This window comes from Onychostruthus taczanowskii, unplaced genomic scaffold, assembly GCF_017590055.1.
Source record: "Onychostruthus taczanowskii isolate IOZ18803 unplaced genomic scaffold, ASM1759005v1 scaffold51, whole genome shotgun sequence".
NCBI lineage: Eukaryota > Metazoa > Chordata > Aves > Passeriformes > Passeridae > Onychostruthus > Onychostruthus taczanowskii.
In genome coordinates this window covers 2364272-2380409 of record NW_024502680.1, presented here as the reverse complement: position 1 = coordinate 2380409, position 16138 = coordinate 2364272, and the positions used below count along the sequence as shown (strand labels likewise).

Here is a 16138-nt window from a genome sequence, read left to right as displayed (position 1 = left end):
TATCTGAATGGGTATTCCTCTTTGCCCAGGTCCCAAAGGGACAAGACAAGTGGCTAAAGATACTTGGTTAAAACACCCTTTTCTCATGCATTTGTCATTTCTCATTCAAATTTCTCATTTCTTGTCTGCCAATATTCTGTCCTCCTTTGCCTGCCTCCAGCAGACTTTTTGAGTGCTGGTATCAGAACTCCAGCAAACCCACAACTAGGCACCTGTCTTATTTAAGTCTCCAACTTTAAAAAAGCTGAAAGACATAAGGAATTAGAGGCTCACTGTGAATTTGCAGACTTCAACACCCAGTTTGCACTCCTTGGAGACCTACAGTTCAATTCTAAGAAGCAAAATAAGTGTATTGGTTTTGTTTGTTACAAACCTTACCTGAAATAATTGCTTGCTGCAGCAAGGACCACTCGGTGACAGGAGAATTCCCTGCTGTCCACGCACAGGATGACATCAGTAAGGGAATTTTCAAGCCGAAGGTTCTCAAGGCCGTTCTGGAGCACAAGAGAGAGACCTGTATCGTCAAACTTGACCTTTTCACCACTCGAGACTTCCACCAGGTCCCCCATTTTTGTCGAACACTCATTGTCCAAAGAGATCTCAGGCTCCTCAGAGCTCTTCTCCAGCGTGTCCCCCATTTTCTGGCCAGCCCCGTCTCATTCTGTTGGTGCTTCGATCTAAAAAGGGCTCCTCAGCTTTGGGCAAATCACACTGCAGAAGTTGGGCGGATTTCCTGTCCAGAGGTCTCTGCTTATCTGTAGCTGTCACACACACATAACAGGAAGCCTTGCACTTTCTCATCCTGTTAACACAAACAAAGGGTAGGTTTTTTCAGTGATTTTCAGGCAGTATCAGCGTGTTTAGAAAGGCCTTAAGATGCCTCTGGATGTGAGAAGATTACAAGTGACAGGGACAGCCTGCTTCCCACCCTCAAGCCAGTCCCTCGCTGTTATCTGCTGGTTGTATTGATAGGTGCACCACATGCCTATCAAGGACTCCTGGTGGACTGGGCTGCTAAGGGAAAAAGCAAAATATTTTATATTTCTTTTTCCAGGTATGTGGTTATTAATAACTGAGCTGGTTTGGAGTTTGGTTTTGTTTTTTAGTAATATGCTTGTGTATTCAGAAAACCCTCCAAGTGGATGTTTCTGTCCCTTGTGACTGGTTAGCTGGCAACCATTGCATGGCTTTTCTTTAAGGTTAAATGGGCACAGCTCTCTCAAGGACATGGACCAGCATCAAAGACCTCACAGCTGACGATGATGATGTCTTCAGGCTCCACTGCTGGGCACAGGGATGTGTCCGTGCAGCCAGTGCCCTGCCACCAGCTCTGACAAGCAGTGAAAGCTCAGGGAGAGAGCCTGGGGAGCAGTGCACCCATGCTCATCCCCACCATCCTCACTGATGAGTGTAGCTTGAGGCACAGCTGCATCTGACTTGTCCCCAAGACAGACACGGACAGTGGTGGGACCAAGGCTGCACATCTGGCAGTGGGGACACTGCAGGGCAGCTCTGGGGCTGAGCCTGCAGCATGACAGGAGCACCCAGAGCACAGTGATGAAGGTTTTGCTATCACCTAAGGATGGACCAGATCTACTTGGACATCACCTAGACGAGAGCCTGATCCAAGCTAATTAATAAGCAACACAGCCTACTGAGAGTAAGAGAGCAAATCCCTGACTTGCTTAGGAAACTCTCGCACTGGGAAGTAGAAATGCACACCTCTGTCTCCCCCTGGGAGGAATGTAGGACCAGTCCTCAGCTTGGTAGTTTGAGTGCTAACAAACCTTGCCTTTGTGATAATTACTTCCAGGAATCCTTGTTTGGCCAATCCACAGGTTCTTGTTGTGTGTTTGGTTTCCTCTTTTGTCTCCAGCTTGTAAAGCTGAGCTCACAGTATTATGGGAAGCTTGGCTTCCTCCCTTCCAGAAGGAGGTGAAAGCAGGGTCTGAGAGAGTCAGATTGGAAGATGAAGAGGAAGGAAAGCAAAAAATATCCTGCCTGCTTTCCTCTACCTCCTTGTAATGAGGTTTTCTTCATTTTCTGTAGTCTGTGCAGCTCTTTGGCTTTTTCCTTTCCCAGCTGATTTAAAAGTGTTCCTGCTGCCTTTTGTGCTAAGTTTTGCTAATGAATGCTTCCTTTTCTAAAGCCAGTCCCTTCTTCCCCAAGTACTCCTGTAGGAATACAATGAGAAAATTAAGGAAACCCCTCAAAAGTACTAGGTGTGCTTTAAAAATCACAGTACTTTAACCCTATCTTGGGCTAGGTTCTCCTTGTTTATCATCACAACTTCTGACCTTTGGGAATTCATCTTATCTGGTTTTTCTCTGACAGTGAGAAGCTTCACATTGTGCTTGTCTGTTTAAGCAAAAGCTGAGATTCCACAGCAATCACTTGATTCCAGTTGCTGTAGCTTTATGCAAAACACTAATAATTGTGAAATTGAAGTAAGTCAGTGTTGGCTGTGAATGCTGGGAACGGAAACCCTGCAGTAACTAGGTCGATGGCTGTGGTATTGTCAGTAACTGCACTGCAGGAAGGACCTCGGCAGCTCAAGGAACTGTTGACTATTAGCAGTAATCATTATCCACAGTCTGTCTCCTTCTGTGCCATTGCTAACCCTCTTGGTGTATTTTTAACCCCTAATTTATTTTTTTTTCTTGACAAGCACCTCCCCTTCTTTCTTCTGTTGCCATGGTGTTGTGGTTTAACCTCAGCCAGCAGCCCAGCCCCAGGCAGCTTGCTCACTCCCCCACCAGTGGGACCAGGGAGAGAACTGGGAGGACAAAAGATGGAAAACTCATGGGTTGAGATAAAGACAGTTTAATAGGCAAAGCAAAAGCCACACACATAACCAAAGCAAAGCAAGAACTCTATTCACTGCTTCCCATGAGCACCTCCAGGAGAGCATGGCCCATCACACATGACAGTTACTTGGGAAGACAAACACCATCACTCCAAACATCCCCCCTTCCTCCTTGTTCCCCGACATTACTGAGCCAGCATGATGTCACACAGCCTGGAACATCCCTTTGGATATTCCCCACACAGCTGAGGCCCCCTGTCCTGGCTGTGTCTCCTCTCAGCTTCCAGCACTTCCAGCCTTCCTACTGGTGGGGCGGTACAAAAAGCAGAAAAGGCCTTGGCTCTGTGTAAGTCCTGCTCAGCAATAACAAAAACACCTCTATGTTATCAACCCTGTGTCCACTACAAATCCAAACCAAAGCCCCATACTAGCCACTGTGAAGAACCCTACTCCAAACAAAACAAACACATTCCACCTGTACTCCTTATCATTCACATCATGCTCAGGTCCCACACTACTCAGTACAACCTCATTAGCCACCACCCCACCTCCTGCCCTTGGATATAATACACAGATGTCATTCCCTTGGTCTATGGACTTCCTTTGCAAAATGCCCTCAAAATGTCCACAAAATGTCCCTTGAGTTAACTTAGTTCATGACTTTGGGCTCCATCTGTTCTGGTGGTCACTTGGGACAGGAAAGGTGCTGTGTAAGGTACAGGTCCTGGGCACCGAGGCTAGCTTAGGTCAGGTCAGTTCTGCCCTGCAGCTGCTTCTTGGGAGGCTTTTCATCCGTTTATTTGGCTGGTTCCTGTTATACTAATTCCTGTAACATACAGCTCAAATCATGGCTTACAACAAAGGTGTATCCATTACAATCTCCACCCCAGATCCTTTTTGGCCGTGGGCTCCTCGCAGGTCACAGTCCCTTCCACCCCAGTTCCCACTGGAATTCCAGCCTGCCCAGTGCAGCAGCACAGAAACAGCAGTGATGCCCTGGCCACCTGCCAGCCCAGGCCCATCACCATGGCTGCCACCAAAGTGTTCCCAGGCACAACACAGTGAGGTGATCAGCAGCACAGCAGCAGTGTGAACACCAGAATGTGATTTACAGATTTACTGGCAGGTAAGCAAGTCCTGTGGCAGGCACAGCAGCCTGCTCATTACTAGCTGAACAGCAATAACAGCTATAAATTCAGTCTAGTACATCCCAATGAAAATCTGTGCCCTTTGTAACCCACATTGGGCTGCCTTGTATTCAGAGAACCCCTTGCTCAGGGATTAATCTGCAAACGTAGTAACGTTTGGGATTAAATTTAGTAATGCTCAGGGATTAATCTGCAAATGTAGTAACTAGTTTAATTTTTTGGACTAGCACGAGGACAGTGCTGAGATGAGTGTTTTGTCTTTGCAGGTATAAGGGAACAACAAACCCAGCAACCAGGCAGCTGCTCTCTGAGGTGCTCTGTGGCCCAAGTCTGCAGTAGCAACATGTTATTTAATCCTGGGGCAAATCCAGCTTGTTACTTCATGGTAGAAGCTTCCAGATACATTCTTCTATTTGGCCTTTAGAGACTTCTTCTTGTCTGCACTCTCATACTGTTTTCAGTCAAGAATTACCTGCTAGCTAAATGAACTGGTAAGAGCTGAAGGCTTGTCTGCTCATGACTTGTTTGTCTATTGTCTTTACCTTAGGAATACTGAACTGACCTGTGTATACTCTGTATCAGCTTGAGAGAACTGGCTAAGTGGCTGGAATTACTGTGTCAATAATGTGTGTATCTGTCACTTGTGTCATAGCAAGTTTACAGAGCTCTGTAACATCACAGGCTGCTGCTGGTACCAATGAATCTCTGCACAGTACATTTGAGTTCAGAGGCTGCTTTCCATCCTGCCATGGCTTCCTCACCTCTGCGTCGTCTGTTCCCCCTTGACCATGCTCCGTGTTTAAATGTTGATCTGTAGCCAACACCAGTCCATTTTCAACTGTCTGTCCCTGAGTCCAGGATCTCATCACTGTGGCATTTCAGCACTGTAAAGTTTGACCTCGACAGATGAATCTGCCAAGACTAGCCAGGAGTCCTGGTTCCCATCTTGTAAAGTGAAAGATTCAGGTGGTCCCAGGAAAGTCATGGACTTGGGGCCATGACTAAGAGGAGGGGGCAGAAGAAATCACACCCACCAACAATGGATCAAGAGCAAGGGGCTGAGGCATTCTTTAAACAAAGGCAGAAACATAGGAACCTATTTCTGACAGTTCTTGTTGCTTGTTTTGCTTCCCACATCCTTGTACTTTAGCTAACAGAGACCTTAGGGACCAGATGAGTCTGAGAGGAACCAGCCATGAAACATGAGAGTGTGTGGCTGCCTCAAGGAAGAGGCCAGATAAAGGCTGGCAGAAGGTTTTCTGGAGTGAGAAAGATGCTCAGACATCCTGGTATCACAACGAGATCTGGAAACTTCCTGCTCTAAGTACTGAGCAGGTTGCTGAACTTGCAGACAGCAATGATTTCATATTTCTGACCTGGATGTCATACCAAGTGGTTCTTGTTGTTTGTCTTCTTCCTCTTATTCCAGACCACGTCCATTTTGCTGCCACAAGTCATGCTCCAAGTCTGTGTTCTGTGACCAAGTGGCTTCTGTTCCAGGCTATTCCACTTCTTACAATCCAGACAGCTTTCAAAGCTGAAGCCACCCAACAACACATTGACAGCTACGTCTCCAGGCCTCACCATGCTTCCTGAGGGCTGTGGAAGGCAGTGTTCCTTCATCTGAGAGAGCCTTTTTAAAGTGCCTCCACAACAGCAGAAGAAAGGTCTTGGCAAGGTTTGGACTTCTTCAAGTAGAAAAACACTGCAATTTCTTCCACTGTGCATCCCAACAAGCACTGCAGAAAACACCTCAGAGCACAGAGGGCCCTGCTGGGTAGCAGACACAGCTCCTTGGTGTGGGAGCAGGGGTGGGGACTGCAGCTGGACACGTATCAGGGCTCATCTTACCATCAGCTGTTTGTGCAAAGCAAGATAGCTGAGGCCTGAGATAATCTTGTCAACCCTGGAAAGTTGCTGGATTTTTGTCTGTGTTTTCAGTACATTGGGATAATGTTCACTAGCTCAAAATAGCACATTCTTAATTTAGCTATGGGGGAACAAACGGGATTTCAGTTTTTGAAAATACATACAGAACTTTTGGCTCAGATTTTCTGTAAACTGCAAACTGGAATCTTTGTTTCATTGCAGTTTACTTTTTCTGCTGAACTAGCACCACCTTCCATTTCAAAAACTACTGCTTGTGACTTCTTATACCTCTCCTTCTGGGCAGCTGCACTTGTTCAAAGTCAGCAAACAATGGTGATTTTGTGAAGCTGGCCTGTCTCATACCCTCACTCTTGAAAATTACCTCTTATTTAGACAGGATTGCAGTGTTATCCTGCTGTGTTGCATTTATTATCTATCCATCTTTTGCTCTCAGAGTGTATTTGCATGTATTTTTAGTCACTGGGATATTTCTAGAAAAACTGCTGCTTCCATGTATTGTTTTCTTCGGGATAGTCAGGCACTGTGTTAACAATCCAGATGGGTGACTCCAAACCACGCTTTCACCTTGTATAACAGAGAGGTCCCAGCTGACCAAGCTGTAAATGCCAAACTGTTTGGGTTCAGTATTTGAAGTCTGGTTGTTGCATTGCTCCCACGTGTGCTACAGGCTATGGAGGTCACCCCGATGTGTGGATGGGCCAGTTGAGCTCCAGAATCTTTGATCCCCTGCTCATTAGCTTTTGAGGGAGTGGTGGAGGAAGGCTGCTATTTAAATAAGTGTTTGCTCTATTTGAAGCAGCTGAATTGCAGTCTGGGGGTGCAGTATGGTCACTCCCAAAGCGGCAGGCAGAGCAAGCTGAGACATCGCTCAGCACTGTATTTTAAGATTTTATAGCCCAAGATGAGATGCATCCAAATGAAACTGGAAGGGCTGAGGCCAGGAATGCAGCCATAGGTAAGAACCAAAAGAAATGCAATAGGTGCCAGGCATGGCAGTTGAGGAAGGCTGTAACAAGCCTTCCCCACTCAGAACAGTCCTTTCCTTCTCCCTGGAAGAAGGATATCCTGTCATCAACACCTTACACTACTGCAGGTTTTTCAAGACAACAGACAAGTGTTCCTCCTTTTCTGTCCTCAAGATAATCAGTATTTGAAACAAAATAGCAGCAGTTACTTTCATTTCTTGTTGTTTGTGAAGATGGAAAGAAGGTCCTAATGTTAGTTTCTCATAGGAAAGAAGAGCCTCACTTTCTTTTAACCTAGAGCTGAATTATTCTCTAAAAGATTTTGCCAGCATTACTCACAAAAAGGTTTTGTCATCAGCATCAGACTCCCTCTTGTTACAGTTTATGTACAAAGATGCTCAGGTCACTTGTCTACTGCTGTCTGCTCTGCCACCCATTAGAATTTATTAGCATCTTTGCTGTATTATTAGCTAGTGGCTGTTTATGCACAAATAATTCCTCCTCTAAGTAAATTATACCTTTGATCTCCATAATGGGACAGCAGAAACCAGGCCCATGCTAGAAGAAATAGAGGCTTGTTGTCCTCAGTGATACTTTGATGATGTATTCTTTGTACACCTCGATGTGCTGATGCTGCCAGGTTCTGGCATCCTGCACGCAAGGTAAGGAACAGAGCCTTGGCAAGAGTGACAACACTACAGCTCAGACACTTGTTCCACAGCTCAACAAAACCTGACCAACAAAGCAGCTCTTGAAATGCAGGAGAGCTGTTCTGCTTGGCAGGAGCTGGGAAATGGAGGAAGCTGCCATTGTAGTGAATTATGTGGAGGTCCAGGTTTTAGTGCCTGTTTGGTGTTAATGAGACACTGGTTGGACCAAAGTTTGAGTTCTTGAGTTTATTCATAGCACTTGCTGAGTGGCCCAGTGAAAAGCTCACAATGTGACCCCAAACCATGGGAAAAGAACCTAGTCTGTGACTGATGTCTAAGGCAACACTGACTTCTATTTCTCATGAGGCCTGTTGATCTCAGCCAGTTCTGTGCATACCTAACTGATGAGTTCACACTCCGAGTGATGCTCCAGAGCTGTGACTGAATTCTGCTTTGGTTTTTTGACTGTGTGAAATTTAGAAGTGCTGGCCCCAAAATCAGTGAGGTCCTTCCTCACCTTCCTTGTGGTGGGATTCTGCTCGTTTGCAACACAGATCTCCTTCTTGGGTTGTAAAACCTCTCAGCCTCTTACTTGGGCAGACCTCACGCCAATGTCTGTGTGCTCTGTATCCTCATCACCAGGCTGCTTTGTTTGCTTCCCTGCAGGACTGAATCTATCAGACCAGAAACCCACATGGACCCAAAGCAAAAGAATGAAGCCCAGTCTAAACTTTCTGAAGCCAAATGATTTTTATTTTTATTTTTTTTTTCTGGAGATGGTAACAGGAGCGGGACTCTTTACAAGAGGGAGTGACACTGTGTGGTGCACTCAGCAGATCACAGTCAGTCTTTTATTTTGACCATCATATGGTACAGTTTCCACTGCTGGCTGCCATGGAGTCATTTACTAGCTTGTCTAATTATCAGAAAAATAAGGATGGCATTGGCAAATATTGCTACTCTTGGAACATAAGCTTATTCCTGCAAGTTTATCCCTGGGATAAACTTATCCCAGAGTTTCTGTAATTAATTATTGTGTTTCCTATTCTTACACAGTAAAGGGGGAAATCAGTTGGTTGACTGACAAGTGACTGCTGAAAGCTGAGCCTTGCTTGGTCTGGGGGAAAGAAGCAAACTGGAAAGAAGCAGAAATCTACATCTTTTCAATAAACAAATACATAACTTTTGGTCAAAGTGCAATTTGATTTAATACATCTACACACAAGTGCTCTTCTGTACAAAACCACTTCCTACATCCATCTGATTTTCCAGTTGACCCTTTTCATCCATAACTACTTCTTTTAGCTCAAACCTGACATTTAAACTTGCCATTTGATGGTGCGAAGTACGGTGAATGTCTGGTGAGCCCGAATGTTGGTTTAAAAAAATGGACTGTAGTTGTCAGTTAGTTCCACATCATTACAGCAACCAAAGCTTCATCAAGTTTTAAAACAATGTTAAAAAATTGAACCTTTGCAGTTTTTCAGCAGGATTTCTTAACTGTCTCATTTGCAAGAAATTTAAACTTGTATGAAACTGGTCTTTAGGTAGCATTATTAGACAAGAGAATTCAACAATACTTATAGAGGAAGGATCTGTATGAATCATAGAATCACAGAATGGCTTAGATTGGTAGACCTTAAAGACCATCTCATTCCAACCCCTGCCATGGATCCACTAAAATTATGTGGTGTGAGCCAGAGAGCCTGAGGATGTGGATAAGCCCTGCTTCCAGCTACCTGCAGCCTACAGAAGAATCGAGTTGGCAGATTTTTGGCTTAGTAGCTGAGCAGGTAGGAAAATATTTATCTGAGCAGAAATCATGCTGCAGAAATGTACATTTTGCTAATTATTACCAGTAGCAAAAACCGTTATTGCCTTTTACGCAAGTGAATTATGAATGACCTAAAGTTAGAAACAGTGTATGTGAGTTGTTACAATCTGTATGCAAATAAAGGTACTGCATGAAGTGCTGAAAAAGTTGTAGTATTTCCTCTTGAGGAAGGGGATTATCTGAGTGTGCTTTAACTGCCTGTGTACAAAATTAGGAGTTCTGCTGTTAGGAGCCCGTGCCTTTGCTAGTTTGGTTTTCAAGCTGATCAGAGTTATTTTAGCCTAACGCAGCCGTAGCTGTGAACATCAGATCCCCGGCAGCAGAGGCCAGAAAAGCTCGGACCGTTTCCAGAGCCAGCCCTCCTGCTCCTCCTGTGCGATGCAGGCCAGCAGGACGTGCCCGGCCCTGCTCCCCGGCGCCGAGGGTGCGCAGCCCGGCCCCTCTGCACCGCAGCCCGGCGCGGCTGCCTGAGCCCGGCACAGAGCTCCTCGCGGGACACAGCAGGACTGCTGCCACCTTCAGCAGGGAGCCAGGGGCCGAGCTGCCCGAGAGCTCCGCTGTTCCTCACGGGAGGGTGCGGGGAAGCTCCGGGAGCGGGGCCGAGGCGTCCTTAGCGGAGCCGCTGCGGCTCCGCAGCGCCGGCATTCCCCGAGCCCGCAGGGGCAGCGCTGGCCCCGCTCTGGCACGGCCGGGACCCGCCGAGAGAGCTCCTCGCCGGCTCTCGGGGCTCTGCGATCCATCAGGGAAGCTGTCTGGAATGTAGGGCATTGGGACAGCCGCAGCGGGCCGGCAGCTCGGGAACACCGCAACGCCTCCGCTGTGGAAAGTGTGACAGATCCTGCACGGCAGCGCCGGGAGGAGGAGCCCGGAGCGGAGCGAGGGAGCCCGAGCCCAGCTGGCCATGTGTGAAATTTTGGCCGTGTGACATTAGAGAAGGAGGAGGCCAAAGCCTTCTTAGATTGGAGAGGACAGGGAACTTTTAAAAGTTTGCCACTTCCAATTATAGAGTTGTGACTTTAGAAGCGCTACTGTAACTTTTTCCACGGATCAATATTGATTTAAGAAAAAGTTAAGTTTTTTCTTAAAATTTTCTCTTAAAAAGAGAATGGAGAATTTCAATATTCCAGTGTAATTCCATAATATCTGCCCTGGGGAAAGACAGAAGTTCTTCAGAACTTCACAGTCTTATTAGTGTGTTTCTGAGTTAAAGGGCATCATTAGGTTTATTTAATTTTAGAGGAAAAACATGAATAATATAAATACAGCATACATCTGAAGAAATGAGACATGTATTTGCCTTGTATTGCTTCCTGCTTACAGTAATGATTTGTTCCTCATTTCAGTCTCCTCCCCTTTTAAAATTACAAAATATTGTATCCTATACATTAAAATGTTAATTAAAAAGTCCAAGAAAGCTTATCCTACCATATGTAATATTTTACATAATCCATTTTTTCTTCAAGGTTCAGTACCATGTTAATGTATGCCAGCATAGTCTAGCAGCCACCCGTGACGTGACAAGTCAATTTCTTTTTATCAGGAGCTCACTGACAAACCAATCTTAGTTTTACAATCATTTCTGTCTAATGATACTGCTTATGAAATGTGGGTAGGGAAGGCTTAGGATCAAAGAGTAAACCACAGATTTCACAATATTTCCTTGGCAAAGCAAGGTGTTGATTTAGCTGCTGCATTGGAATCTGCAAACCTTCATTACGTGTGTTTTTCCTGGGATTACTCTGGCTAACATTTTCTTTCCTGTCGTCGTGTGACAAATCTTTGTCCAAGACCAGTGATCTGAAGTTGCTTTAGTCTGGCTGAGCATTTTAATAGAGCTGAGAGCTTTGTTTAGAGAAGCACACAACTCTTTTCCATAGGATTATTTCAGGTCCCATTTTAGCTCTCAGAACAGGTGCTCAAAAGCCTGTTTACAAAGGAGGGGGTGACGGGGAGTTGATCTGAGCTGGGACTTTGGGTGCTGCTCCAAAGCAGATGTATGGGCACAGCAGCTATTCCACATCCCTCCCCAGCTGTCCCTGCCCAAGGCAGCCACCACTTTTAGACAAGGCAGCAGCTTCCAGGCTGGGAATGCTGGGCTGCTGAGTCCAACCAGTGATTTCTGGGTAGTAGGGGGCTTTTTACTGTGCTGCTCTCCCAGGTGCAGGAAGCATGAAGCATGGGATTTGCAGACAGAATTGTCAGTTATCCTTCTGGCATCCATGATTCCTCCATCCTTGGAGAGACAAGTCAGCCTGGAGAGTGAATACTTTGCACCCCTGTGCCAGTAAAAGAGCACCCAGCTGCTCAGTGTGTCTTAGAATGCAGGTGCTGAGCCATTCAGCAGAGGAGGAAGAAATCACAGAGCTCCTGGTGGACTGCCTCTTCTGGATTAACTTTACTGATGAAGCTTTGTTGATGAAAAATGTGAAGGGGTAGACAAAAATATAAGATAGAAAAATCATGTAGGAGTTTGCCCAAGCACCACCCCAAAGGCACAGCAGCCCAGAGAAGGGTGAGGACCTTGGCACATGGAGTGGCTGCTCCAGCAATGTCCCCTGCCACTCTTAGGGGTAGCAAGGGTATTAGTCCAAGCTAATCAATTACTAAGCTTTCTGTTCTTCAGCCTGTTGCCAGAGAGGCACCAGAAGCAGGTGGTGGCAGGGATCTGCAAGCCTGAAGGTTTCTGATAGCTTTGAAAGTCTGAGATTCTCTATTCGGGGAGACTGCCATGCATATGCCCATTCAAAATACTGTTTATTTGAAACCTGTTTTCTTCACTGTCAAAGCTTTTCATGGTTACTTGGGTTGGAGAAAGGATTTATTTAACTTGTGAAACGTCTGAAGGTCTTGGAGATGAAGAGGTGCAATGCTCCTCTTTAATTGGTCCTGGCATTGGCAAGTGGTTTGAGGAGAGAGCTATTTAGTGTGGCTGAAGGGCAGAGCTGGAGCTGTGTAGGGTGTTTTGTGGCAGCATGGAGTAAAGGCAAGGCCTGTGGGGTAGGGATGTGTGAGAAAGTACTGTTGTGAGAGAATACTTAATGCAAACAGTTGTAGGGCTGTGGTTGGGCTTGAGGTTACGGGGCTGAGTGGGAACACAGTGACAACACCACATGGGCTCGGGGAACTGTTTTTGCAGGTATCTACTGCTCTCTTGCTGGGTTAATGGTTGCATGTGTCTGTCTGCCATTCCACAAGTACAACTCCCCTCAAGTCATCACCCGTGGGACCAACAAGAACTCAAACACCTTTCATTTCTTTGTTTCTTACTTCTCCCCAAAGAGAGGAACCCGACAAACACCAGCACAACTGACTCTATCTCCCCAGCTAGGCATTGGTTTCATGGTGTCTTGATACTCTGTGCTGTACAAAAAGAAATAGCTCAGTGTTTATGGCAGCAGTGATGCAATGTTCATTCTTCTCAGCTCTGCAATTTACACTCCCATAGACATCTCCCAGGCTTGGAACCTGGAGATACTGGGTGGAAAAAATTAGACACATACTTTCTGCACAGGAGGACTGTTGGCATGGGCCCTGTTTTGAGGTGCTTACAGCAGTGAATGAGTGGGAATCACTGGGATGAGTGGGAAGAGAGGGAATTTGCATGGGATAGGAGCACAGGCTGGCCTAGGACCAGGGTGGGATAGGCAATCCTGCAGTGCTGAATAGGTAAACATAATGCTGATGGTTTGTGTGTACTGGAAGTACCCCAGTGTAATCCCAGAGCCTCCCTGGCTGAGGAGTGAGCACTGAGCCTGCAGGCAGTGGGACAGCACCCTGCTGGCCATGGGGCATGCAGGGTTCTGGAGAATGCCCCATTCCTTCCCATCCTCCTGCCTTGCTGCAGCAGAGACACCCAGGGAAGCACTGCCAGCCTGAACAAAGGGCTGCCATGTGCATCATAAGTGTGCAAAGGAAAGGGGGATCTACAGAGCCACCCAGGAGACAGTGCAAATGGCAAAAATAACTGGAGGAGGGGAGTATTTTTTGGCCAGGGCCCTTCCTATGCAAGTACCAGTGCAGTAACTCTTGTTGCAGATGACATTTCCTGGTGCAGGTGCCATTTCAAACAGGTAATGGGAAGAGGAGAGGCTGGAAGGGACTGGTCCTGGAAAAATGCCTTCCAGCCTAAATGGTACCTGCTGATTATCCCAGCAGACCAGCTCAAGTCAACATGACCCACAAGACTTTTGGCAGGACAGTGAAAGAGTCCAGGGTCATGGGAAGGATTTTAGAAAATTTTGGTGTGTTCTCTGTATTTCTGTGAGATGTCTTTAATCACAGAATAATAGAACAATGGAATCAGAGAATGGTTTGTATTGGAAGGAACCTTAAAGATCAACTCACTCCAACCCCCCCACACTGGGCCAGGATACCTTCCACTGATCAGGTTGCTCAGGGCCCCCTGGAGCATTGCCAGGGATGGGGCAGCCACAGCTTCTCTGGGAAATCTGTTCCAGTGCCTCAGCCACCTCACAGGAAAGAATTTATTCTGTATACCTAACCTAAATTTCCTCTCTTTCAGTTTGAACCCATTACTCCTTGTCCTATCACCACAGTTCCTGTGAGTTCCTCTCTGCCTTCCCAGTAGCCCATTCAGGTGCTGGAAGGTTGCCATGAGTTCTCCACACAACCTTTTCTTCTCTGGGCTGAACAGCTCTGACTTTCTCAGCCTGTCTTCACAGGGAAGGTAGTCTAGTCCTCTTATCAACTTCGTGGCCTCCTCTGGACTTCCTCCAACAGTTCCATATCCTTCTTATGCTGGGGGCACCACAGCTGTGTTCAATACTCCAGGTGGGATCTCACAAGTGCAGAGTAAAGGGGGAGAATTGTCCCCTTATCACATGAAGAGACTTTGCTGTACCTTCGTTTTCATTTCATCCAGCCTTTTTTTTTTTTTAATGCTATTCCCATACATTTCTTCCCCTTTACTTACTGCACCTTAATGCTTTTTTTTCTGGCATACTCAAAAAGCAGATTCTGCAGTAGTTACTGAACTCACTTGTAGCTCACAGTTCTGCTTTTCCTCATAAATTCCTAGTAATGTCATCTTTCCTTTTGCTCAGCACTGTTTGTAATCCTGCTGAATGGTACTGCCATTACATTCTGTGCATACTTGCATCAGGCTCTGCAGTGATGCCACTCAACAACACTTTTTTTTTTAAGCTTTCTGACCACTAAAACTTTTCATACAAATGTCAGATCTGTTCTCCCTCCTTGTACTGATGGATTTGTTTCATCTCTGCTCCATTTGTTGCACAGCGCTTCATAACATTCCTTGTGTTGGTTATTAGTTGTCAGTCTGTACTCATCTTTCTCTTCACTCAAATGTCTAAATCCTCTCTTTTATCCAGTGATACCCTCCCCATGTTGCATTCAGGGTTTTTAATGTTGTCCAAGTTGCATGCTGCTCTCTTCTCTCTGATCAGGGTGCTTAAACTGTTCTCTCCCTTGTTCTCTCCCTTTCTGCTCTTCCTCAGCCTCCTCCTCTGGTTGCTGTGGCTCACCTTCCCTCTTCCCTCCTTCAGATCTGAGCCCTTCCCCAGACTGTTTTGCATAGATGCCCAAGAGCAGTAATCATGGACTTTCTTTGGGTTTTTCTCCGTGCATGAGCCACTTGAACACATTTGGGTTTTCCTCAATTTTAGAAAAATCTGGTAAGGAGCTACCACGCTCCCCACAGCAGAGGGAAGTTCCCAGGAGCATACAGGCACAAACTGCCCAAAACAGCCAATACCTTTACCTGGAGGAATGCACAGACCATTTAGGTGGCCCAGTGCATTGAAGAAATGTGTCTGAAAAGTGCCCAGCAGTGGCATTCAAATCCAACACCACCAGAAAAACACATGAACATTGGTGGATGCATGCCAAAACCTTCACGCAGCCTTCTAATTTTAGGTTTTAACCTTTCCAGTGCCCTGAAGAAGCCTTCAAAATCTCAAAAATCACCAACCTGTTTGGAAAACATTGGCCTAAATGCTTTACAAGTACTTTACATTGTTAAAAAAGTATTAACAAAGCTTTATAGAAATGAGTAATCTTTAATAATTGGTTTCAGCTTCTCAGGCAGCGTACAACTGCTTATTTTGAGAGAAATGCTTGGCGCAGCTTGAGAAAGAACAGCCAATGCTCCTGCTAGCAGAGGAATGAGGAGCAATAGGATGTAGTGGCAACTCAAGTATCCTTAATTTCAGACATCCTCAGTGACGTTGGCTTTCAGAACTGGAAGTGCCTGGATGTGACCACATGAGCACATTATGAAATGATTGATTGCTCAATGAATATTTTTAATTAGTATTTTCTTTTTAAATGCTCCATTTACCCTCTTCACTCAAGATATGTTTGCCACGTGCAGTTTTTATTGGAGTAAACATAGTCCCTTCAGAATAGCTGCTTCAAGCCAGTGCAGAGGTATCTTGATCCTGTTTTGATTTTTCCTTCCTCTGACTCATTCCTTTAATCCCAGTTACGTTTTCTCAAGTGAACTTGACATACTCATATTGACCCCAAGAGTTACAGACTCAAAGAACTGGGGCAGACAAGAGGATATAAAGGATAAGAAATCTATTTTAAGTAAAACATTTTTCTTAGGTCATATACTCTTAGATTTAATGTCTTTGTAACAAGTAGACTTCAGGTTATTAATATTTCCTATAATCAGTGGATGAAACACATTATTGCAACAGACCTGTATTCTATGAGGTGAACTTGCTGATTTTCTCTTTGCTGTCTATGTTGTTCGGGTCCTTCTTGGTTTTCCAGGCAGAGGATGAGAAATGGACTGAACGCTCTCACTTCTAATGAAGTCAAACAGTTCTGAGTTTTAGCTCTGCAGGAAAATAGTTGAA

General features: G+C 45.6%; 1 protein-coding gene across 2 annotated transcripts in view; it reads right to left on the bottom strand.

Moving 5' to 3' along the window:
- The window catches only part of KLHL6 (kelch like family member 6), a 37357-nt gene that overhangs the window by 20958 nt on the left and 261 nt on the right, over positions 1-16138 (bottom strand). For both annotated transcript variants that reach the window (XM_041416419.1, XM_041416420.1), the window contains exons 2-3: positions 15979-16119; positions 379-802 (exon numbers count right to left, since the gene is read on the bottom strand). In XM_041416419.1, the coding sequence (XP_041272353.1) occupies positions 379-638 (260 nt within the window). In that variant the 5' untranslated portion in view covers positions 639-802; positions 15979-16119. The remainder of the gene's footprint in view (positions 1-378; positions 803-15978; positions 16120-16138) is intronic.